At 44.2% G+C, this 24,357-nt stretch overlaps 2 protein-coding genes across 4 annotated transcripts in view; one reads left to right on the top strand and one right to left on the bottom strand.

Annotated features, from left to right (window-relative positions):
• The window catches only part of HDHD3 (haloacid dehalogenase like hydrolase domain containing 3), a 2,253-nt gene extending 694 nt beyond the window's left edge, over positions 1 to 1,559 (top strand). The window contains exons 1-2 of one of the 2 annotated variants that reach the window (XM_083351607.1): positions 1 to 132; positions 736 to 1,559. The exon at positions 1 to 132 is cut by the window's left edge and continues 598 nt beyond it. In XM_083351607.1, the coding sequence (XP_083207733.1) occupies positions 745 to 1,467 (723 nt within the window). In that variant the 5' untranslated portion in view covers positions 1 to 132; positions 736 to 744 and the 3' untranslated portion in view covers positions 1,468 to 1,559. The remainder of the gene's footprint in view (positions 133 to 735) is intronic. The other variant, XM_083351606.1, reaches the window with a different exon arrangement.
• A 7,182-nt stretch (positions 1,560 to 8,741) lies between these two features.
• Positions 8,742 to 24,357, bottom strand: part of SMAD4 (SMAD family member 4) — a 30,298-nt gene continuing 14,682 nt past the window's right edge. The window contains exons 5-13 of one of the 2 annotated variants that reach the window (XM_083356834.1): positions 24,015 to 24,230; positions 22,458 to 22,577; positions 22,237 to 22,350; positions 20,664 to 20,714; positions 19,851 to 20,034; positions 15,516 to 15,684; positions 13,489 to 13,627; positions 11,370 to 11,593; positions 8,742 to 11,267 (exon numbers count right to left, since the gene is read on the bottom strand). In XM_083356834.1, the coding sequence (XP_083212960.1) occupies positions 11,382 to 11,593; positions 13,489 to 13,627; positions 15,516 to 15,684; positions 19,851 to 20,034; positions 20,664 to 20,714; positions 22,237 to 22,350; positions 22,458 to 22,577; positions 24,015 to 24,230 (1,205 nt within the window). In that variant the 3' untranslated portion in view covers positions 8,742 to 11,267; positions 11,370 to 11,381. Of the gene's footprint in view, positions 11,594 to 13,488; positions 13,628 to 15,515; positions 15,685 to 19,850; positions 20,035 to 20,663; positions 20,715 to 22,236; positions 22,351 to 22,457; positions 22,578 to 24,014; positions 24,231 to 24,357 lie in introns of both variants that reach the window. The other variant, XM_083356833.1, reaches the window with a different exon arrangement.

The raw sequence follows: 24,357 nt of genomic DNA, 5'->3' as shown, positions 1-24,357 counted from the left end.
CTGAATCGCCTCGAGCTTTTTTTATTTCTGTAGGACTGCCCTGTTAGAAACTGGCCCCGTTGCAGAAGCCTTGCACAACTGCCTCCTGCTGCTGAGTTTGCTAGATTCCTGCCCAGGAGTTTATAATTCGAGGTCTTTTTCTCCTTCATTGCTTTGTACTTTTAAAAACGCTGCTCTGCTGAGAACGATTAAGGTGGTTTATTTTTAGTTTCTTTTGAAGAGGAGGGTAATTGCCAGCCTGAGTTTCTCCCTTGGGCCCTAAAAATTGTATCTTTTCACGTAAGAATATGAGCTTCAATGAAATCATGCCCTTCTTGAGACTTCTGAGTCTGGTTTGCCCAGATTCAGGGTGCCTTTGGGCTGAGTCCCTGGGCCAAGCGTGGGCTCCTTCTGTTCATATGGACAGGAGCTTCCTTGGTACTTGTGAAGAAGCTGGCCTTAGTGATCTAACCAATGGAATGGCTCTCCTCCAGTGATTGTGGGTGCTCCATCACCGGTGGTTTTCAAGAAGAGATTGTACAAACGTTTGTCTCAAATAGTCTAGGATCTCCTGCTTGAGCAGGGGTTGGACTAGAAGACCTCCAAGGTCCCTTCCAATTCTGTTATCTGTTCAAGTGCTGAAACTCAGAATAGTTTGCAGGATGGTTCTAACCTTTACTGAGCAGGATGATGCTCAGCACCTGAGAAATCAGGGCAGGCTGTGGCCCTCTTCTTCTCTTTGTTCTGATGCTGCAGGCAGCTGTTATGCTGAGACTTCGGCTTTTGACCTGGGATGTCAAGGATACCCTGCTTCGGCTCCGGGTCCCCGTGGGGCAGAGTTATTCCGCCGAGGCCCAGGCCTTTGGCCTCCAGGTCCCTGCTGAGGTGCTCAACCACTCCTTTCCTCAAGCTCTTACATCCCAGAGCAAGCGTTTCCCCAACTATGGCCGGGGCCAGGGCCTCAGCTCCAAGCAGTGGTGGCTTGAGGTTGTCTTCGAGACCTTCCAGCTTGCTGGAATTCGTGACAGTGGTGTTCTCTGGCCCATTGCTGAAAAACTCTACCAGGATTATAGCAACCCAAAGAACTGGGAAGTAATCCCAGGCGCCATTGAGATACTCCAGTGGTGCCAGCAACTGGGTATCCCCATGGCAGTGATCTCCAACTCTGACCGGAGGGTACGAGAGATTCTGAGCCGGTGCAACCTCCGACAATATTTTCAGTTTGTCTTAACCTCGGAAGAAGTGGGGTTTGCCAAGCCAGACCGGAGGATTTTTCTGCAAGCCCTCCACAGTGCCAAGGTGGAGCCCCAGCTGGCTGCTCACATAGGGGACCATTATGTGAATGACTATTTGGCTGCTAGGAAGACTGGACTGCACAGCTTCCTGTTTATAATGGCTGGGGAGCCGATTGAGAGCAACATGGAGGTACCACAAAACCATCTTCTGTCTTCACTTTTAGATCTGCAGGCTCGGATAGAGAAAGGCTAAATGTAAGTGGCTGGATTTCAGCAGCTGTTTCTAGGAGAGGAAATTTTAACAAATCTTACAGTGACCCAAAATAAATCAAATAAAACTTATATCCCTGCTTGTAAGCGTCTGCAGTATCCCTGTCCCAGGTTTCTTGTGTTTAAAACAACAGAGTTGGTGTTACAGGCTGATGGAAAAATTTCTTTGGGGAACCAAGTGGATTCTAACATGCACACACATGCTGCCACTCAATTTCTTCCAATAAGAAAAGAAAATGTAACAGGCATAATAGAGTGGGAAAATATTACTTTGGAGTGTTACAGAACAGTTTGTTTATTCCAGGCAAATTTACAGACTAAATATACAGTTGTGATTAAATCGTGAAAGATTCCTTGATGTTCCATTTTCCCTTGAAAGGAAAAGGAAAAAGGAATTCTAGGGTTAGGGTTAGGGGTTAGGGTTAGGACAACAGTGACCTGGATGGCTGAGAATCTCCATAGACTTTACATGGAATCTTTCTATCCCAACTCTTTTCCAAGCAACCCAGTGATACAGGAAGGGAGGCCACCTGTTTTGGTAAGCAGTCCTACTCTGAGTCACATTCTGGGTTGCAGATACAAAGTTGAATTCTAATGCCAGATCATTAAAACATATGTCCTTCCCAGTGTTGGTCTCACACCAGAGAAATGTTTTGATCAGCCACGTCCAGGACTGGGTTGATGGGGGCAGCAAAGGTTTCCTGGTGCACATGGAGAATAGCATAGGACTCGAGCTGATAAAACACAAATGAAGCTCACCTTCATCCAGGTCAACCAGTATTCCAAATTCTGCAGGGCACTTCAGCAGCTTCATGGTCAGGTGCTGATCATTGAGTGAGAATTTCATGATCGTAGCAGGACAAGATCCAGGAGGACAGATTGTAACCAAGAGGGCTACAGGGCCAACCCCCTTAACGCTGCAATGAGTCTAGGAAACACCTAGTCTGTATGTTCAGATCTTATGTTGACTCCAGGATCCATGCACAGAAGGATTCCTCAGCCAGGATGTTGGGCCAATGATCAAAACGAGCAGGGTCATCTGGGTCTGCCCTCCAGGCCATCTTGGGGCTGAAAATCAACGTTCTCCTGTTGATGGAAAGGGCCAAGAAGGAGCCAACTGTTTTCTCAGTAATGTGAATGACATCTGTACTGCTGGTAAATCGGCCAGTGGGAAAATTCCAGGCAGAGTCAGGGAGGTAAGGTGACACTTTACAAAGATGACCAGGGGTCTGGAGGCTAAATTGTGTGGTAAGCAGCTAAGCGAACTATGCTTAGAGAAGGCTTAGGAGAGAGATGATAGCCATCCTCCAATACTTAAAAAGCTGTCACAGGGAAGAGGGAGTGGATTTATTCTTCATAGTACCCGAAGGAGAAGCAATGGATAGAAGCTCATCGGGGAATTCCAACTTGGAAATAAAGAGATAGTTTTCTACGTCTCGTTTTAGTCCCGGCCACCAAAATTGCCGGCGAGTGAAATGTAGTTTTTAGATATCCGAAATGTCCAGCCTGTTTGACATCATGGCTGTGTTTGAGGACATTAAGATGAAGAGCTTCAGGCAAGTACAATTTACCCCCTTGTAAGCCAGACCATCCCTGCATGTTAGGGATGTCTGATTGTCTTTAAACCATTGATCAGTGAGGAGTTCTTGCTTTATTTTCTTTACCCCTGGGTCATTAGGATTAGGGGTCCTGCAAAGTGTGAGTTGGGCTGCAGTTTGTGGACCGGGGATAATTGCCTCGTGAACTTCTTCATGTTCGCTTTTGTACTGTGGGAATTTGGAGAGCACATCAACTAGGAAGTTTTTATTTCCTGGTATGTACTTTAAAGTTAAAACGGTTGAAGTACTATGCCCATCGTACTTGTTTTGGGGACAATTTGTGGGGAGTTTTTAGTGCCTCTAAATTTTTGTGATCTGTCCATACTTCAAAAGGCACCTTGCTCCCTTCTAAGTAGTGCCGCCAGTTTAATAAAGGTAAAGGTTCCCCTGCACATGCATGCTAGTCGTTTCCGACTCTAGGGGCCGGTGCTCATCTCCGTTTCAAAGCCGAAGGGCCAGCGCTTGTCCGAAGATGTCTCTGTGGTCATGTGGCTGGCATGATTAGATGCCAAAGGCGCACCTTCCCACCATAGTGGTCCCTATTTTTCTACGTGCTTTCGAACTGCTAGGTTGGCAGAAGCTGGGATGAGTAACAGGCGCTCACTGTTACGCGGCACTCGGGATTTGACCCGCTAAACTGCCGACCTGATCGACAAGCTCAGCGTCCTAACCCACTGAGCCACCGTGTCCCTTGCCAGTTTAATAGCCCCCACCTAATAGCGATGGCCTCCTTCTCCCAGACTGTCCATCTCTTCTCGCTTTCAGTAAATTTCTTAGAGGTGTAAGCACAAGTTTGCAGGACCCCACTTTTATTCTTTTGCAATAACACTGCTCTGACTGCCACATTGCTGGCGTCTGCCTGAATTACAAAGGGCTCCCCAAACTCCCATTGCTGCAGAGGCCCCAGGCTGGGGTCCTCTGTCTCTATGGGTCTGGAGGGCTTGGCAGGGGACTCTGGGTCTGGCAAGCAGTCTGATCTGCAGACAGGATTTTCCACTGATCTGAGTATTCAATCTCAGCTGGCCTGGCTGCTCTGAGGCTCCTGGAGTCTCTGCTGGGCTTAATCCACTCTGAAGACCAAATTCTCCTGGTTGTTTGGGTCTAGTTCCCAGCTGGGAGGATTGCTGAAACTCTTTCCCTGCCAGCTTCTTCGCTGGCCCTTCCCCCCCTGGGATGGCTGCTGGTGCCGGAGAGCTAGCTTCAGGCAATTTTACTCCCTCCATTATGGGATCTTCCCCAACTCTTTGCCAGACTGCCTCCAAAGCTTGGAGACAGCGATGGGAGGTCAGGACTCCCTAGTTTAAAAAGTAGTGGGGATTCCAGCTTGATGTCAAGTTTCCGACATGGGCTTTTCAAGTGACTCTGAGGCATTGTTTACCTTAAAAGTCCTTTATTACTTAGTGAGAGAAATGGCCTTGAAGGTGCATTCCTACTCATCCCCCCTCCTAACCTTAAACTAAAGCAATACACTAGTCTTAAAGCAATACACAAGTTTAACATATGAAACAGCTACTTCTTCATCTCTTGTCGAGCAATAACATTTGATGTTAGCAGCGTTGACAGCAGAAGGGGTCACATCAACATCAAGAAAGCCACATCTAGATGCTGCATATTATTCTCTCTATATTCAGGATCTCTACTGCATTTGTGGAATGAAGGCATTTTTAAAAGAGAGAGGGATGGAACATCCTTAGGCTAATGACGTGAGTCCTAGAGTGCCCTTATTCTGACAAGATTTAAGCCCAGAGATCAGTGAATTCTTTGCACATATGTCATCATTCTGTACCATCCTTTATGTTAGCCAAGAATCAGCCAGGAAATAATTCCTGGACCATAGCTTCCCATTTGGTTACATTGGGAAAATATGGTTATTTCATTTGTATATCAGAGTTTCAACTTTCAACTAGTTTCCTGTCTCTTTTCCTGGGACAGCATCCAGACAGCTTGACTCAAAGATTCTAGGACCAAAGAGTGCCCTCAAGGTGAAGAATGGACAAACTGCTGTGAACAAAACTTCCAGGACTTTTCAACCTTTTCACCCATTGTACCACTTTTAGGATATAGTGACATCCGAGTACCACCAGTCGCCTAGCAAGGTGTCAAAAACTTGATGGCAAAAAAAAAAGTTTGCTTAGTGATTGTTCGAAGTTACAATGGCACTGAAAAAAGTGCCCCCCAAGCCACAGCTGAGCAAGACACCTACCTGCCCACCCGGCAGCGCTCTTCCTCCTATCCGAGGTTTTCATTGTTCTGAGCATTTCTGTTGATGATTGGCAGTGGGGGTGGGGTGGGGTAATGTTTGGTATGCTGGGTGGTTGCAGCAGGTTAGGGTCACTTCACATGAGCCTGGGACACTGTGACCATCATAAATATGAATCAGTTGCCAGGCATCTTAATGTAAATCACAAGTTTTAGTTTTAGTTTTATTAAATTTTTATACCGCCCTTCTCCCGAAGGACTCAGGGCGGTGAACAGGGCATATAAATAGAAATACAAAAGTTAAAAAAGGATTAAATTATTGCCCGATTAAAACAATCAAAATATAAAAAAACATTAAAACCCTAACATTCCCCCATCAGGCCAGGCCAGCTTGTTCGAATAGATGGGTCTTTAACCCGCGCCGAAAGGAGCGAAGATCCAGTGCCATCCGGAGCTCAACCGGCAATCACAAGACTTTGGAGATGCTGCAACATTCCAGCTGATCGGTGCTTCTTCTCGGCTCAGCAGAAGCACCGGGATCAGTGCCGAGCTCCAGCTGGAGCCTGGCGCTGATCCTGGCGCTTCCGCTGAGCCCTGACAGCCCCGAAGAAGCACCGATCAGCTGGAAAGCGGCACTGATCCTGGCGCTTTCGCTGAGCCCTGACAGCCCTGCAGCTCCAGCCGTCTCTCGCTTAGGCTTGTGTGGTGCTGCCACCGGTTCAGCTCATTCCCCTCCCCCGCTACCACTTTTCTAGGATGGTCACATACCACCTGTCAGGTGCCAATGTACCACAAGTGGTACCCGTACCACTGGTTGAAAAGCCCTGATCTAGGAAACAAACGGGCAACTCTTTGGATCTCAGAGAGCTAAGTAAACATTGTAGGAGGAGAGCTACATTAGTCTCTGAGAAATAATCCTTGGACCCAGAGCCCCTGGGATGATTAAGCTGCTTAAGAATTTCAAGGTGGGAACTGGTGGGAGAGCACTCCATATTCCTGAAAACTAGTGACTTTTAATAAAATGGTGTTAAGAAAAGGTCCTAACAAACCTCTCTTGAAGGCACCATGTGTGTGTGTTGGAGGGCCATCTCAGAGGCACACCTAGAAATACAAGTATATACATTTCCTCATCTGCATCGCTGCATATCGATTTTTGCACTTTAAACACTGTTGGCAGGAGAGGGGGAAATTCAGTTTTCACCCTCCCAGAAAGCTCACTATGGATTGCTAGGTTAGCATCACCATCAGCAACGGCATGAGACTACTGCTTTCCTTGCTGTTCACAGCCCAGCTGCAGTTTGTGTGTTGTGTGCTGCAAAAGGGCGTGTGTTTTGCTGGTGGAAGAGAGGAAGAGCCGGCAGTGTTCTGTATGTGCCACTGCTGCTGATTATGCTGTGGAAAAATATGCATTTTCCCTGCTAATGAAAGTAAAGGAATGAAAAGAAGGATTAGGGGTGACATGATAGTAATGTTCCAATATTTGCGGGGCTGCCACCAGCCTATTCTCCAAACACCTGAGGGCAGGGCAAGAAGCAACAGATGGAAACTTCTACCATCAAAGTGCCTCAAAAAATACTATCACATAATCTATAAACAACATTAATGCAATTAAAATCAGTCTTAAAATTACACAAGAGAATCATTCAGAAATCAAGCTCGGCAAACGAGTATGCATTTTCTTATCTTGACCATAAATGCCTGGAAAGTGGGGACCACGAGCATCACCCAAAGATTCTGCTGCACGACCTGGCAAGCAAGCCAGGAAGGGCCCTTTCCCGGTAGACTGCCAACCTCTGCTCCTCGTGGGGTGTGGGAAGACGTCCACCCCTGCTATTTCCCACCAAAACTGCAATATTTAGAGTGGTGGCAAATCGCAACCTCCCACCATATTTTCCAATGCCTCTTGCAGAATAATAATAATAATAATAATAATAATAATAATAATAATAATAATAATAATAATAATTACTAAAACTTGTAAAATTTGTATTGGTAGAATAAGTGGTACGTGCAGCTGTGAGGCCAAATTTTTTTTCAACTAAGTTGCTAAAGGGGATGCCAGGACCTGAATCTTGGTTAATGTTCGTGGAAAAAATGGTTTTAGTTGCTATTATAAAAAGTCAAACATATGGGGAAAATGATGTTGCTTGCTTTTTTAAAAACTAAAACATATTTTGTCTCCAGTGATGAAGATTCACAAAATTCGTAGTGGTAGAATAGGGGGTGAGTCTAGCAGCAAGTACAAAATAATTTTCAACTGAAATGTTAAAAGGGATTCCGGGACCAAATTCGTGGTTAAATTTCATGTGGAAAATGGTTTTGGTTGCTCTTATTAAAAAGTCAAACGTATTTTGTCTCCAGCGATGAAAATTTGCAAAATTCATTTTGCTCAAATAATGGGTGCGTGTAGCAGTGAGGCCAAATTTTTTTTCAGCCGAAATGCTAAAACGTAGACCAAGATTCTTGTTTAAATTTCATGAATAATATGTTCAAACATATTTAGTTGTAGCGACAATTCGTAAAATTTCTTTTCCCAAGATGAGGGATGCTAGTGGCCAAAATATTTTTAAACTTGTTTGCTTTTTTTAAAAAATCAACCATTTTTTCTTTCCAGCAACAACAATTCGGAAAACTCGTGTTGCTGGGATAAGGGGTGGGTGTGGCCCCGAGACCAAAATGTTTTTCAACCGAAATGCTAAAGGATGCTGGGACTAGATTGGTGGTTAAATTTCATGGATAAAATGTTTGCTTTTTTAAAAAGTGAAACATATTTCAGCAATGAAAATTCATAAAATTTGTTTGCCAAGGTTAGGGAGTTGAAGTCCACAGATCTGAAAGTAGTCAAGTTGGACACCCCAAGCATACACTATTTTCCCAAGCAATTAATTCTGTGTCCTTTTAAGCATGAAGTAAGGATGAAGTAAGAAATTATTTAAAATATAAATTCTTGAAGCTGCAAACCAAAAGCACCCCTGGAATGCTTAGTAACTGAAAACGCCAATAGCAACGAATAATTTAATATCAACATGTATTTAAATACCCTTTGGGCATATGACTAAGTTTTGCAGTGGGGGAGAAAAAAGGTTGTTCACACATTGCACAACTTTTGTAACCTCTGATGCCGACACCCCCATTCCATCCCCAGGAAAACCACAACTAACATCAAGTAGGGCTTGAACTATTCTACGAGTCCTGGAAATGCTGCGGATCAAACACCATGTCCAGTGGGGTGATTCACAATTAGTGCAAATTCTAAAGTGCAAAATCTGGGATAGCCTAATCATTTTACACACACACTTTTTTTAAAAAAGCACTTGTGTGTTGAGACAAAGGCTAATATCCCTTCCAGGAAGTGCAAAAGCTTCCATAAGCAAAGCCATACTTCATACTATATGCAGTGGGGGCTTAGAAATAATGAATGTGGAGTATGCTGCATTAATTAATTTCCATTGGGCTTCCACCTATTAAAACAAACCTTTTATTAATTATATGAGCTTTAATTGACTATTCAATCACAACTGCATACATTTGCATATGAATGACAGTTCTGAAGAAAACCATTCTTTGCTTCTCGAATAACTAACATCTTTATGCCACAGCTGGGCTTTCTCAATATGAAAGCTGTCAAAGTTTCTCAATTTTTTTACATGAAAAAGAATTTCTCTTTTGGTTCCTTACCTGATTAAGTGTTGCAATTACAAGAAAGTTGCAAATTGTTCACGCTTCTCAAAAAGGTAGAGCGAAGCAGTGTCAGATGAATGGAGAGCCATTTAGCGTGCGGGAGAGTCCAGGATCAATAATGAGGTAAGGCAGGGGATGACGATTCCTCTTTCAGCTCGGGTCCCCCTCTTTACGACTGCTGGCTGTGAGGTTGGGAAAAAAACCTTCTCAGCCACTACACTGTGTTCTTCTGCTGCATCTACCAGTAGTCCTTGATTTACGACCACAATTGGGACCAGAATAAGCAAGGTGGTGAGTGAGGCACACCTAATATTACAAACATTTTGCCAAGACTGTTAAGTGAATGACTCCAGTTGATACATGAATCATGCAGTCCTGAAGTGAATCTGGCTTCCCTCACTGACTTTGTCAGGAGACAGTTGGGAAGGTTACAAATTTTGGTCACCATAACCCCAAAAAGATATTGAGACCTTGGAAAAAATTCAGAGAAGAGCAACCAAGATGATCCAAGGCCTGGAGATTAAAACATATAAAGAACGACTGCGGGACTTGGGTTTGGCTAGTCTAAAGAGAAGAAGAAACAGAGGTGACATGATAACAGTCTTCCAGCATCTGAGGGGCTGCCACAAAGAAGAGGAGGGGGTCAGAAAACAGGACGAGAAACAACGGATGGAAACTGACCAGAGAGAGAAGCAACCTGGAATCAAGGAGAAACTTCCTGACAGGACAATTAACCAGTGGAACAGAAGCTGCCTCCAGAAATTGTGGGTGCTCCATCACTGGAGGTTTTTAAGAAGAGAGACTGGAGTCTGGAGTCTAGTCTCTCTTCTTAGACAGTCACTTGTCTGAAATGGTATAGGAGGCTGGATTAGAAGACCTCCAAGGTCCCTTCCAGCTCTGCTGTGCTCTCTACCAAGGACCCTTCTATTCTATTCTTTCTATTCCTATTCTATTCTATTCTATTCTATTCTATTCTATTCTATTCTATTCTATTCTATTCTATTCTATTCTATTCTATTCTATTCTATTCTATTCTTATTCCCTATTCCTATTCCTTTCCTATTCCTCTCTAAATGATTTGACAGTCACATGACCTCTGGACACTGCCACTGACATAAATGTATGCCAGTGGCCAAGTGCCCAAAGTCTGACCTTGCCAATGCTGCAAAACAAGAGGCCTGATTGTAAGTCACTTTTTCAGCACTGTTGTAACTTCCAATGGCCACCAAACGAATGGCTATAAATCGAGGACTACCTGTACTCAGAGAAGAGAATATATCAGCAAGCACATCCAAAATGGATGCTGCAAGAAACACTCGCTATGGCTTGTTTCGATCCCCAAAGGCAAACAGATTCAGAGCTCCAGATTCAAAAGGTGAAGTACATCACTGTACCGGTGCTGAGAGTTTTCTAATAGTTTTATTAACTAGAGAAGCATAATGCATCTGTCATACAGCCATTACATTTGCAACTTCTACTTGAAATTCTCTATACAAAGTCAATGCAAATAGATAAGATCGTTGATGAGATAAACAGCTTAAAATAACCGAGAAGTATAAAAACAAGTTTGCCAGCTTGCCCTGAGTAGAAATTTTGAAAAATATAAAATCTGGATTTTCAGCGGTACAACCATAAACATGATTAAGAAGTCTGAGATGGCACACCAAGTTCAGTAATGCAGATTCACGCTATCCCAATTAATTGCTCAAGTGTATTTTAAGTTTCATGCTGGTAAAAGTTAAAATCGGTTGGGAATGTAGAATAATGCAGATGTTTCACTACTGAATTTAGTAGACAATTTTATTGATTTGTTTCACGTTGCCTTTAAAATTGATACCAGCTCTGAAGCCCATCCCAGTTTTAGTGCATTTTTAAAATAATAGGCATACATAAAATTTTTACATAAAAAACTCCTGATGAGACATGCCCCGGTGCCCAGTAGAGCAGAGCATCAGCATCCTCCCTTTAGAACAATCAACATGATTTTGCTCATTTGGACTGGACTCAAGCAAGGACAAGTTGGGTGGCTGCATAAGTGAGGCCCCCCACCTCCCGGTTCCCTGAAATGCATAGGATCGTTCAGCGTGAGCTCCCCATTGCTCTGAGAAGCTCACACGAATCAATGAGATGTCCAAGAAACAGACGCAGCAGTGATCCCGCCCGATCACCATCTAAAAAATTTCTGGCTGGTGACAGCTTTCCACAAGTAGCCCACCAAAGGTCTGAAGGTGTGAACTAGCTGGAGTTACAAGTTCAGCTTCTTTCTGCTGAGAGCAAGGTGGCAAAGACATTTTCTCTTTAAAACCTGGTTAAGAGATTAAGCAGAATGGAAGTAAAATATATCTTCCCGTAATAAACAAAATGGTATTTTACAATCCACCCTCCTCGCTCCGTCCTCGTGGCTCACAGCTGTGCGGTCTCAGTCCAAGGGCTGGGGATCTGCAATCGGCATGGTGTGGAGGACTTCATCCAGCAGCTGGAGGGCGCGATGGAGATGGATCTCAATCCAGCATGGAGTCTCTTTGATGCTCTGGCGAGGGTAGTCGGGTCCCCATCCTTTCACAAAGCTCATCCTGAGGATGCACAGACGCCGAAGGTCATCCACACCGATTCCAGCAGCCGCCGACAAACCTAATGCGGAACAGGGATATTATTATCAAACCACGTGCTGGCACCAACCCAGTTTTAGAAGAAGGTGGTTCGCCCCTCTACAACTTTTGGTTTGTTCAGATTGTCATTTAGAAACAGAAAGAAAATAAAGCCCATTGGAGATTGGCAGCTAATAAATTCAAATAATTAAAGAAACATAAAGAAACAAGGACCTGGACATTTCAAGTATTTTGTTTAAAAATTTGCTTGTGCATACACGCATGTGTGTATGCTATATATCCCAGCATTAGAAAGAGAAAGAAAATAAAATCCATTGGAGTTGGGCAGGTAATAAATTTAGATAAAACATTGAAATTTTCAAGCATCTTGTAAGAAAAAAAAAGCTTGCTGTATATCCCAGTAAAGATGCAGCCTCTCTTAAATAAAGCTCAGCTTTATCTCTCTACTTTCTTTTAAATCTTTATGGGAACCGATTGTCACTTCTTCCAAAATGTACCTCAATTTCTTGGTCTAGTTAACTAGCCTCTATTTCCTTGAGAAGGGACACGGTGGCTCAGTGGGTTAGGACGCTGAGCTTGTCGATCAGAAGGTCGGCAGTTTGGCGGGTCGAATCCCGAGTGCCGCGTAACAGAGTGAGCGCCTGTTACTCGTCCCAGCTTCTGCCAACCTAGCAGTTCGAAAGCACGTAAAAATGCAAGTAGAAAAATAGGGACCACTACGGTGGGAAGGTAACAGCGCTCCGTGCGCCTTTGGCGTCTAGTCATGCCGGCCACATGACCACAGAGACGTCCTCGGACAAGCGCTGGCTCTTCGGCTTTGAAACGGAGATGAGCACCGGCCCCTAGAGTTGGAAATGACTAGCACGCATGTGCGGGGGAACCTTTACCTTTACCTTTTTATTTCCTTGAGCCTATAATTCGGGGAGCATTTAAAGAACAATTAAGAGCACAGCTGCATTTCAGGCCTCAAGATTCTTCAAAAGAGGTTCCTCATGATGCTCCTTGCATTCTCCACTTATACAGGTTATTCTTTTTAATAAAAAAAGTTCTGACTAAAAATTTCATCAAGACAAAAAAAGCTGCTGCTTCATTTCAGCTGCAACCTCAGATTTCTGTTTCAAAGCATTTGGACATTTCTCAAGAGTTGCTACACCCACTTAGTGGCAATGGGGGCCGGGGGGGGGGGAATTCTGCAAATGCTTTCAAAGCCAGAAATTCAACCAACATTTCCTGGGCATGTGTTGCTGGAGAGAGACAGGGGCTCTCCAGTGAAAAAGGGGAAAGCAATTCCTCTTAAAAAATGCAATTAGGGCCGATTAAATATTGGCATGGGGTCTGACTTGACAAAGCAACTTGGAGGTCTGCAAATCATGGTTTGATTAATCAACATCTATTGAGTGAAGTTATAATCCTAGAGTTAATGACTGCAATGCAGCTTCCAATCGTAATTTGTGATGGTTGTAAAGAGGGGGTCAGTCACATGATTAAGCCAATTTTACAACCTTTTTTGTGACGGTTCAACAAACCACTTTCTTAAAAAATGTTTATGTGACCAAGGGATGCCATAAACTATGGTGCAGCTGCCAAGCAATCAAAGTGCAGTCTTGTGACCGCACACAAGGTGGCGGGTTGTGGGGGGAGCACAACCATTAGGACTTTGAATCTGGGTCGTAGTAGGTAGCCCCCAAGTAGACCCATCGCAGCTCCAAACAGTGGCTAGCCGACTGGTTCTAAGTGAAGCGCTGCTGATAGCAGCTGTTTATTACACCGGAAGATAAGAGTGCTGAGCAAATAGAGGGGAAAAAACACACAAATAAGCAGCTTTAAATCCTAACTTACACGTATACTTGGAAACTAAAATGTGTTTTGGATTTTAAACTACCAGAAATACAGAATTCTATTTCACGGAGTACTTACTGATGGCTGGAGCAATTCCTCCGACAGATCCTGGCCCGGGGATGTTTCCTGCCACAGCGGCAGCCTGAGCCGCAGCCGCGGCTTGTGCGGTGGCAGCCTGCTGTTGCATTTGGCGGTGACACTGGCGTAAATCAAATACCTTAAAAAGAAGCAGCATTATTGTAGAGCGGAAGCTATCTCAAAAACAAAGCCCAAGCGAGTTAGGGGGGAAACAGCCCCAGTACCTAAAAAAAAATACTGATAAGTATCTTTTTTGCTATCATGCTTTCTCATCCCTTTTAAGACTAAAGGGTCTTTGGCTGCATGAATTCTCTGTATTTGGAGAAGGGATACAATGAATCAAGCGGGACCTACTGCAAAGCCAATGGGGGTGGGTGGGTGGGGGATCTGCTTCGAGTGGCAACTATTTCTGTGCTTCTGCTACCTGTCAAGCCGAGACTGGCCCGGAGACTACGGATGAACAGCTGTGAACAGGCTCTCCCACCGGTTTATGCTCCTAAGAGTGGGATGCAAACCTAAGTGAATTGACCCAGGGCAAATGGAAGCACAGGCAGTCCCCGTCTTATGACCACAATGGGCCCAAAATTTCTGTTGCTAAGAAACATTTGTTAAGTGAATTTTGCCCCATTTCATGACCTTTCTTGCCACAGTTGTTAAGTGAATCACTGCAGTTGTTACATTAGTAACACAGTTGTAAAGTGAATCAGGCTTCCCCATTGACCTTGTCTATCAGAAGGATGCAAAAAGTGAATGACCAGACCCGGGACACGGCAGCTGTCATAAAAATGCTGTCAGTTGCCAAGCATCTGAATTTTGATCGTGCAACCCTGGGTATGCTGCAACAGTTATTAAATGTGAAAAATTGTAATAAATCATTTTTTTCAGTGCCACTGTAACTTTGAATGGTTGTAAGTTGAGGACTACTGTATGAATCTTTAGAGCAAACACACATAGAATAGTGGTCTATGTAAAAGTAAAAACAACGCGAAACATGGGGATTACGTTCAACCACTGACTACATATTACCTCCCTCTCCCTATTTCAGTTGAAGAACAACTACATGGTTTTAAAGTCACCTTCCATTCTCGGCATTCACCCTTCTACCCCTGCTACTTGCAAGCTGCAATATTTGGCGCCTGAAGAACCCAACTTTTTCTGATTTTGAAGAAGGTTTAACCTAATTGCTTTTATCAGAAAACATCCAAGAGCCTCTTGATTTATCCAAATCGTAAAAATAAAGTTCTTTACAGCACTGCAAAATCCCTTCTCTATTATTTGTGCTGAGCACAAAGCGCCTACGCTTCTGGCTCCAAAACATACCTAGCCTTGATTTGAAAGCAGCGAAGATACGCTGACAACTTAGGAACCGAATTACACAAAACCTTCCTGAGAAAACTGTAATGGAAGACTCTTCATCCATACAAGCAGGGTGTCAAAACTGCTTTCTGTCCTTAACCCCCACCCCCACCCCCGCAAGGCCTGAGGAGTATTTTCTGGGCAGCAGAATAGGAGACTCTCACAAAGCAGTCGTCTTTTGCAGACTGTGGCTCTTTGCATTTATCTGCAATGCATTTTTTTTCAATCTTTGAAGTGGTAAAAAGATCCATTGAGTTTAATGAGACAGATTCCAGATTAAATGCAATAGAATTGCACTTATTCTTAATAATACACGTTTCTCAGAATTATTCTGTGTTATGTTCAAACATAACGTTTAAAGTCATTCACTCAGGTATTTAAATCTCCACACTGGTGATATTTACTTTTACACAAAAAATGATTTTGCAGGTCTTAAGGTTCTTGTACATAAATAACCAGAGATTCCCCCAAATAACATTTGAACAATAGTACGTACACAGCATGGGACCATATGGTCCAGACCTGTAGCTTAAGGTTAAAAAAACAACATGGCGAAGAACAGAAGTTTGTGGACAAGAGATTAGGGATTAGCACCACCAATCCAGAACCAGAGCATTGAAATGATTCCTGTTATTACAACTTTAAAATCCAGGATTATTTTATTAACAAACCTTGATATAGGCACTAGGATAAATTTTGTGAACTGCATCGCCTGGGGCCCGTCCTGCTTCTCGGTCCAAGTAGTAACTCTGAACAAAAACCGCATGATCACTGAGGCACCGAACCCAGACATCGCCTTCACCTTTACACTCCAGTTGTACACCTTTACCTATATGCAACCTGGTAGAGAGAAAAAATAACATGAGTCAGTAAAGTGGGAAAAACTGAACAATTGACAAATCCGTTTTATTTGGTTTCAACATCAGTTGCTCTTAAGCAGACATGTGAAACACAAGGCCCGGGGGCCAGATCCGGCCCGCGAAGTGGCTTCATGTGGCCCCCAAAGCCATCCTGGAAACAGTGAGGGAACGGCCCCCACTGCCTTGGCCCTGGCCCAGAGACCCTCCTTCTGCCAGAGACCCTCAGATCTGTCCCACTCCTGCCCAGGCCCCCATAGGCACCCTTGATGCCAATGATGTAGAGCTGGCCACGCCCACCCAGTAGGCCACACGCACTCTAGCCACGCCCACCCAGTAGGCCATGCCCACCTTGGCCATACCCACCCGGCCCCCTGAGGGCAACCGCAATGCTGATGCGGCCCTCAGTGAAATTGAGTTTGACACCCCTGCTCTTAAGCATTTGTGCAAACTCTCTGAAGACTGAGTCTTAAGAACAAGGCCTGCCTTTACCATAAATTCAGGAAGATGGCATAGATTTATCTAACGGTACCCCATTAGAATCAAGACTTTAGTGTATAAAACCCCTTTAAAATCTGGGTGCCTGTTACAGCTACCCTTAGTTGAGAATTTTGACAGTTGTAGTCCAATGGATCGGCCATAAGTCAGTTTGGTGCAACCGTTAGTAAAACAGACTAACATAAGAAAGAAAGAAAGCCGTGTACCTGCACTAGGTCCAAGGAGCTGTGACCTAAGGCCCTGCTGGCCTGTGATGTTTTAACCAAGGAATAAGCAGGAGACCCTCAGGAGACCCTGAAACAGCCTGCCCTCCCCCCCTCCAGTGACTTCTGAACGGCAGGCAGGCAGGCTAAAGGTAAGAGCGAGGCCACTTCAGCGGCAGCAGCAGCAGAAGTGGCAGAAGCACATTTTGAGGGGTTTGGGGTTTTTTTGAGGAATGACTTCCAAGACGAGTGAACTCAAAACTCATCCAACTACGTGAAGCCTATTGCTAGCTTATGTTCAGGACAAGATGCCTGTATGAAATAACGAAGAATCAGAAGCCTATTTACCAAATGTGTCTTTACTGACGCACTTACACGACATGGCCCTATATGGCCCTAGGCACGGTGGCCTCCCTGTTCCCTGGGTTTCAAGACTGATTGCTACGCAGACGCACCAATTCCTTTGAAAGAAACTACAGGTAGTCCTCAACTTAAAATGGTTCATTTGGTGACACCGTTTGAAATTACAACAGCACTGAAAAAAGTGACTCATGACCATTTTTCACACTTATGACCATTCCAGCATCCCCACGGCCACATGATCAAAATTCAGACATTTGGCAACTGACTCTTTACGACAGTTGCAGCGTCCCAGGGTTGCGTGATCCCCTTTTGTGAAATTCTGACAAGCAAAGTCAACAGGGGGACTGGATTCACTCAAACAGCCAGGCTACTAACTAATTACGGTGGGAAGGTAACAGTGCTCCGTGCGCCTTTGGCGTCTAGTCATGCCAGCCACATGACCACGGAGACGTCCTCGGACAAGCGCTGGCTCTTTGGCTTTGAAACGGAGATGAGCACCGGCCCCTAGAGTTGGAAACGACCAGCACGCATGTGCGGAGGAACCTTTACCTTTACTAACTTATCAACTACAGTGACTCAACAATGGTGGCAAAAAAGGGACTTACAATGGGACAAAGCTTACTTAGCTCAACTGTGGTCATAAGTCGAGGACTAACTATATGTCCAATTTACTTCTAGCAATGAATCACACTTGCAATAATCAATTCACTCATGCAAGAGATCCGTTTGGTGGTGCAGAAACCATGGTTAACTATGCCTGTGTAAGGCAAGTCTGAGTAGAAAAATGGGACAATAATTTATTTTATAACAAGATCCTATAATGAAAAACCTTTCCACTTATTTTGATTTTCATAAATGTTTTTGAGCTCACAGTTGGGCATCATTGCTGCTGTTGTTGTTAGTTGCGAAGTCGCGACCCCATGGACAAGGACTCACTTAACACGAGTCAGATGTTCCATGTTTCCCCGAAAGTAAGGCCTACCCTGAAAATAAGCCCTAGTTTGGGGCAAGGTGCACACCTAGAAAGCAAGCCAGGGCGGAGTGGAGCTTACCATTGCAGCCAAGCCTACCGTGGATTAATGCTTGCATCGCCTCCGCCCACTTCTTCTATGGCCGAAGGAGCAGCTTCATTCTGCGACCGAGAACCAAGCTACAGATTCAATCCATAGCTCGGTTATTGGCTCCAGCGGCCTTCCGGAAAGGCCTCCGAGTGTGAAATGCAGGCAGGAGCTCCATTCTCAGCTGCACAATGAAGCTGCTCCTTCGGCCGCAGAAGAAGTGGGTCGGCTTATGGTGGGGGGACTGGTGGTGTCGGAGGTGAATGGAAAAGGCAGCCCCACCCCCCAAAATAAGGTCTGGTGCCTCTTTTGGAGGCAAAAAATAAAATAAAATAAAAATAAAGACCGGGTCTTATTTTGGGGGAAACACGGTATATCAAATATATCCAACAGGATTTTAAATAAACAGTGAAATCAAGTTCTGTGGAATTATTAAATTATTGCCAAGGAACACAATGCAAGGATTGCTGATTAAGGGTGAAAACAAATACATTTTATCCATCACTCTTCTGGCTTGTCACCAGAATTTAACATTTGTGCAATTTGTTAATTAAAAACACCACTCCAGGCAATCAACAACTGGTAATTTTAATTACATAAAAAGGGATTTCTCAGAATAGATATAACTCAACATATAACATATGATATCCAGGCAGATTCATATCCCCATAACTTATGATGTCGTGACTGTCGAATAAAAATCAGAAATGTGTGTGTGAAACTTACTCCATTTCTTAATCTAATTACTTCCTCGGCATGTTTCCTTGCAGTATCCATCTCTCCATTCTTTAAGAAGTAGGGGAGCCGTTCTGCTCGGAGGTTCCCTTAGTTCAGGGGGAGTAGGCAGCCTTGGCTCTTTTACGACTCGTGGACTTCAACTCTCAGAATTCCTGAGTCGGCATGGCTGGTTCAGGAGTTCTGGGTATTGAAGTCCAAAAAAGGGCCAAGGCTGCCTACCCCTCCCTGCCTTAGTTCAGCAGACCAACGACAGCATCAACCCTCTGGAAGAGCGACTCCAACTCTAGCAACATGATAAATTACATTGGCAGTTGAAGGTATTTCTGTTCTTTTCTTTTTTAAGTCCAACATGAGCTTAATGCACTTTTATGCTGCTTGGGCACATCACGCCAAGACACCCCCCCACCCTTAGAGAAGTCTTTATTAATGCTGGGAAAGGTGGAAGGGAGAAAAAGATGGCAGCCAGCAGCGAAATGGACTTGAGTTACAGGTGCAATGAGGGCACTGTTGGAAGACCTGGTGGGCAAGTTGGGGACAGATGGCCCTGAAGAAAATGTGTCTATGTGGTCATTAAGAATCAATGGCAACTCTGATTTACTTTGGACATTATTAATGACAGGTCTATTATTGATAAACAAACACGGCATGATAAACGAGTGAACCCGAGGAAGAATATTGCAGAGTCAAGTGTGAAGAATATCAAAAGAAGAGGTATACAGGTAGTCCTCACTTAATGACCCTAGCCGGAACCAGAATTTCCATTGTTAAGTGATGTGGTCATTAGGTAAAACCTCATGTGACCACACAGCAGTTTTGGTAGTCCTGGCTGAGGTCGTTAGGCCAGGGCTGCACCATCATTGGGCAATGACCTCCCATTGCCCCTGCCCTCACCTCAACTCCCCCCACTCGTCTATCTCCGCTCCATCCTTGCCCTTCTGGCCAGCCTGCCCCACCGCCACTGAACATTGCTGCCTTCTCCCTCCCACTGCTGACAAGGCATTGTGAAGGGCCAGGCTGGGCACGCCTCAGCAGCAGCAGCAGCAGCAGCAGGAGGGGGTGGCAGCATGCAGGGCAGCGAGGGCAGAATGGTGGGGCAGCAGAGGGCAGGGGGCTGTGACCTCCAGGCCCGGTCGTAAATGCCACTCATTCGGCACTGTCGTAACTTTAATCACTGAACGAATGGTCTTTAAGCAAGGACTACTGTACACTTAGGCAGGAGGACAAACTTTCAAGCACCCCAAAATGAAGGACAAACCAGATGCTACCTTTTCCAGACTGGCAAAACCTACCTGGCTCTCTCAATGGCTTCTGTTCTATGTACATTGGAAAGCTGACCAAGGCAAAAGCGGTCCCCACCTGAAGGGTCCACATATCCATCAACAGTAACAACTGGACAGCTTGAAGGGACCTTGAACGTCTCCCCCACTTGAACATCCATCTCAAAATAGGCAATTGAACACCAGTATTCCGGAGCTGAAGAGCGAGGCGAGGCGAGGGTGAAGAAGAGAGGCTTCATTAAAATAGATCACCACTACAAGAACTAGAAGAGTTAGTGAGTACAAGGAGAATGCTTTCTAGGCCAGTTTTTTTCACAGCTCCGAAAAATCTCCCGATTACTTACAAAAATCTCCACCGATCAGAAGGGTTTTCAAAAAGCCAAGCTGCTGAACGTGGATGGAAGAAGGCACAGGAGGGGTTTTTTGGGTGGGGATGGAGGAACGTGCAAGGGTGGAGGAGTGCAAACTGTAGGGAATGGCCTACTCGCCCTTTTCTCCTCGAGTCCAACCCCTTGAACTCTGGCTCTCCCCATAGCCATTTTGGCTTCTTAGACACCCCCCCCCCACTGGAACCTTTTTTAAAAAAAAGACTGAACGCTGCACCTGTGGGGAAGGGGTGCGACCGAGGCGAGAAACACGTAAGCAACCCACAGACCAAGACTGGCTTGCAGACCAGAGGATCCCCACTCCTTAATATAGGAGTATTATACATGTGAGTGGATAAAATGGGTAAGATGGATTTTAAAGAGGGCACAAGGTACCCATTTAATTCTGTAATGTGGATTAAGCATTTAACTGAATATTCATTAAAACAAATGCACCTACCAGGATGATTTGATATTGGAGGTTGGAATGCAAGTTCATTATGAACTGGCCCTTAAAAAAAAAGTAAAAAAAGTCATACTTTTTACCCATTGTCCTTGCAGGTTTTCCCATCTCTAAAAGGCTATTTCCTATCCAAATCTAATAAATTTAAATAAAGAACTGGATAGAAAATGGAAAATATGTTTTGTTTTAAAAGCCAAACCCACATTCTTTTTTTCATAATTTGCACCACTATAACCAAAATCTAGAATGCTTTGGTTGTCCTGACTTGACATTAAACAAATCTAGAGCAAGACTTCAACTCCCAGCAGAAGGCTGGCTGGGGAATTCTGGGAGTTGAAGTCCACGGGTCTTAAAAGTTGCCATGACTGGACAGCCCTGTTCTAGGAGGTCTTTTGGGGCAAGCAGGGCAAGGCTGGGACACCCTCCCCCACCCACCCCGTCCCATGACCGGTGTGCTGATCTACCCACAACCTCACCAGCTTTTTTGGGTGCCTTCCAGGTGCTATTTAGCTCCTGCCCAAGTCCCCGGCTTCAACTGGCTGCCTGTCCCCCATCCTAACCTTCTCGGGATTCCTTTACCTACCTCCTGTTACTCAACGATATCCATTGTTTCAGCCCCACAATCTTCCCCGCAGGTTTCTTTCCCCATTTCCTCCTAGTGATCCTCAAGACCTCTTTAATCTCCACGCATCCAATATGGCAACCACCCCTCTTCCCACTTTTTTCAACACCTTTTTTTCTTAACAACTCTTAGTCACTGATAATGTCTTTGGCTTTTTCCAGCTGTCAGCCCAAAACATTTCATCAAAAATGTTTTGGTATACATTTGGACCAAACGTCCAGCCTCATCTCTGGCCTGGACTGAGATGAAACTAACTCCTTTGTGCACAGGACAATTTCATATGCATAGCGAACCAGCAACATAGCAGAAACTAGGATGAGGTCTGTCTGTTTCTGTCTGCAGGGCCTAATGTTAAGTACGCTCTTTAGAAATAAACTCACATTTGATGTGAAGGTTTCTCAATTAATTAAAGGCAAAATTATTTGCAGACCAGAACGTTAATCAAAGAATTAGGCCTGTTTATAAAAGTTCTATAAAAACTCTCTCTAAAGTTCTACATATTCCCAAACAGAAGAATATGGGATTGAAGGGATAGGATTCTGGGAATGATACGAAAGACAGTGGTATTTTCTTCTTTTTTTAAAAAAAAGTTACACATTTATATCCCAACTGACTTTGTCTAAAAAGGTTCTTCCAAGTGCCTTTTGCCAAGTTATTCTATTTGTACCCTGTTAATATAAAAGGCAGTAGCTGAGTCCATACATTGCTCTATGTCACGAATTAACTATGCTTTCTTTTTTAGTAAGCCACAAATGGTCCTAACCCAAACCACATTATGACTCAGTATTACCCAGCCCCTAACTTGCCTGAGTTAAGTTACAGAGCTTCACAGATGACCAAATATTTCTTTGTTATTTCAGTTCAGCATTACTGCTTGCTGTCTCTCTGGCAATCGTGATTTAATCACACAAATTAAGCAACCCCTATAATAACACAGGGCACGCTTACAGTAATGTCCAGGATGAGGCATAGGTGGATGATGTTGAAGGTGCCCGTTTTGATGGTGGGGGATGGTAGGTGTGTAGGCTGCGGTGCGACTGCCAGTCCAAGTGGTTGTACTATCTAAAAGGATACAGAAAGCGTGCGTTTATTCCCATCTCTTTTCAAGGAAAAAGACGGCAAGCTAAGCTAAGCTAAACCCCGGAGTGGAGTGTAAACAGTTCACTTACTGTGGTGGTAGGTAGCTGGCTGAGCGGGAAAGCCGTTCTGCTGTGCCCCCGGCTGAGGCCCTGACGGAATCTGCAAGAGCCCATCACCGTGGCTCCCTGCCAACAGACTGGTGGGTTGGCCTGGCAAAATGTAAAACAGTTCGCAACGGCTTTAAAAAACGGACGACTATCCTGTTAGAAGCCTGAAGTTACTATGCCATTTACTATGACTACAGTAATAAAACCACAATAAAACACATTTGAACGTATCAATGTAGCTGCTGAATTTAGGAAATAAATGTGAACGAGATAATATGATGCGAGGACAAAGAAGCTGAGTGCCAAAAAGGCAGGACAGAAGCCACCAGCACGGCCCCCCCTCTATTACTTAGAGTGCTTATCTGGCATCCCAAATAAGATCTTGTTTGCTCCATTTTTGTTTGATCTACTTAGGCCTGGGACGAAAGAGGTAAAAAACAGTGTTTGGCACTGGGTTTCTCACTAAACTTGTAGAAGCATGGAGTTATTTTCTTGATCTAAGGAGTCTTTTAGAATTATGCAAAGTAGGAGACACTGTAAAAACGTTTAAAAAAAGATAAAAAAGCACTGTTTATCTAACTACTATCCATCTCCCAAAACACTGGCCTGTCTTCAAATTTGCTTTGTTAACATAATGTTCAGATTTCCACAGCTTTCTTTCTGACACTGACATTGAGAGCTAAACATGCTTTCTAATCTAGCAGCTAAAGCCTGGAGGTTAGAATCTGTATCCAATACAAGATACAGGTATACACCTGTGTGAGTCCCCATCCTCTCCACCCCCACGTTATCTTTTATAGAATGAAAAACTGTAAGCTGCCAAGACAGAGACAGACTGAAACAGTACATAAATGAAATAAATGGATGAATGAATGGATAAATAAATAAATCTGGATTACAGCTCTTCCTCCATAAAAGGAATCAAGTAACAACCCTCATCTTTACCACTAAGTTAGTGGTAATTCATTTATTTGTTAAACTCATTAGCTGCCTATCTCAACGCGGGTGGCAGCTTACAATAATAAAAAGGAAGAAAAATGAAAAGGCATGTAAACAAAAGTAAAATAATAATAAAGTGAACAATGATAAAGAACACAATGAAATAAATACATCAATATCAAATTAATATGCACGATATAATAATCAGCCAGGATTCCAAGGCTTCTCACTTCACTCACTAATCCCTTTAGACGAGGGGGGTCCTCGGTGCTCTCTGAGCTGTCTTGTTTTCTTGCAGCCGTTTCATTGCCCAAAGTAGGTAACCTCTCATCAGGGCTAGGAGAGCAGGGCTGACGGCTGTCAGTGTACATTTTAGTGGCTTGCCCTGTCAGCGTTGGTGGTGGGCAGTCTTAGAGATTCTTTGATTGTTCTGTTTGCTCTTGGCTTCTTTGCTGGTTTCTTGATTGGAGTATTGTTTACCCCTGAGCTACAAATATCCTCCTTTATTAATCTGTTTATATTAACGGTGTGATTAATCACAGCCAGGTTTCTAAAAAAGTGGGACAGACATGCAGTTTCAAATAGTGGTCATTCTCTTACTTGTGGAAGGAACAGGAATGTTGGGAAAGCTGGTAGTGCTGGCCGAAGAAGACTCGGGAGGGGCTAACATAGCCGGAGTACTGTAGGGTTCAGCGGAGGCTCTGCTACTTGGGGGATGCTGAATTGTCTGAACCGAGTGGCCTTCAGCGGAGGACAGTGACGGCTGCCCTTCAAATTCATGTACGTACTCATCTTTTACTAACATGCTAGCAGGTGCTGTAAGGAAAGACAAGTTTAAGAGACCGAGGAGGAAAATACACAAACAACTGCTGTAAATAAACCCACAGAAAGAAGAAAAGCTATTTTCATTTGAAGCCACAGATAGAGAAGTATTATTTTAAAT

Source organism: Vipera ursinii, assembly GCF_947247035.1.
Source record: "Vipera ursinii genome assembly, chromosome: 2".
NCBI lineage: Eukaryota > Metazoa > Chordata > Lepidosauria > Squamata > Viperidae > Vipera > Vipera ursinii.
Note: the sequence above shows the minus strand (reverse complement) of the source record. Positions and strands in the feature narration are given on the sequence as shown.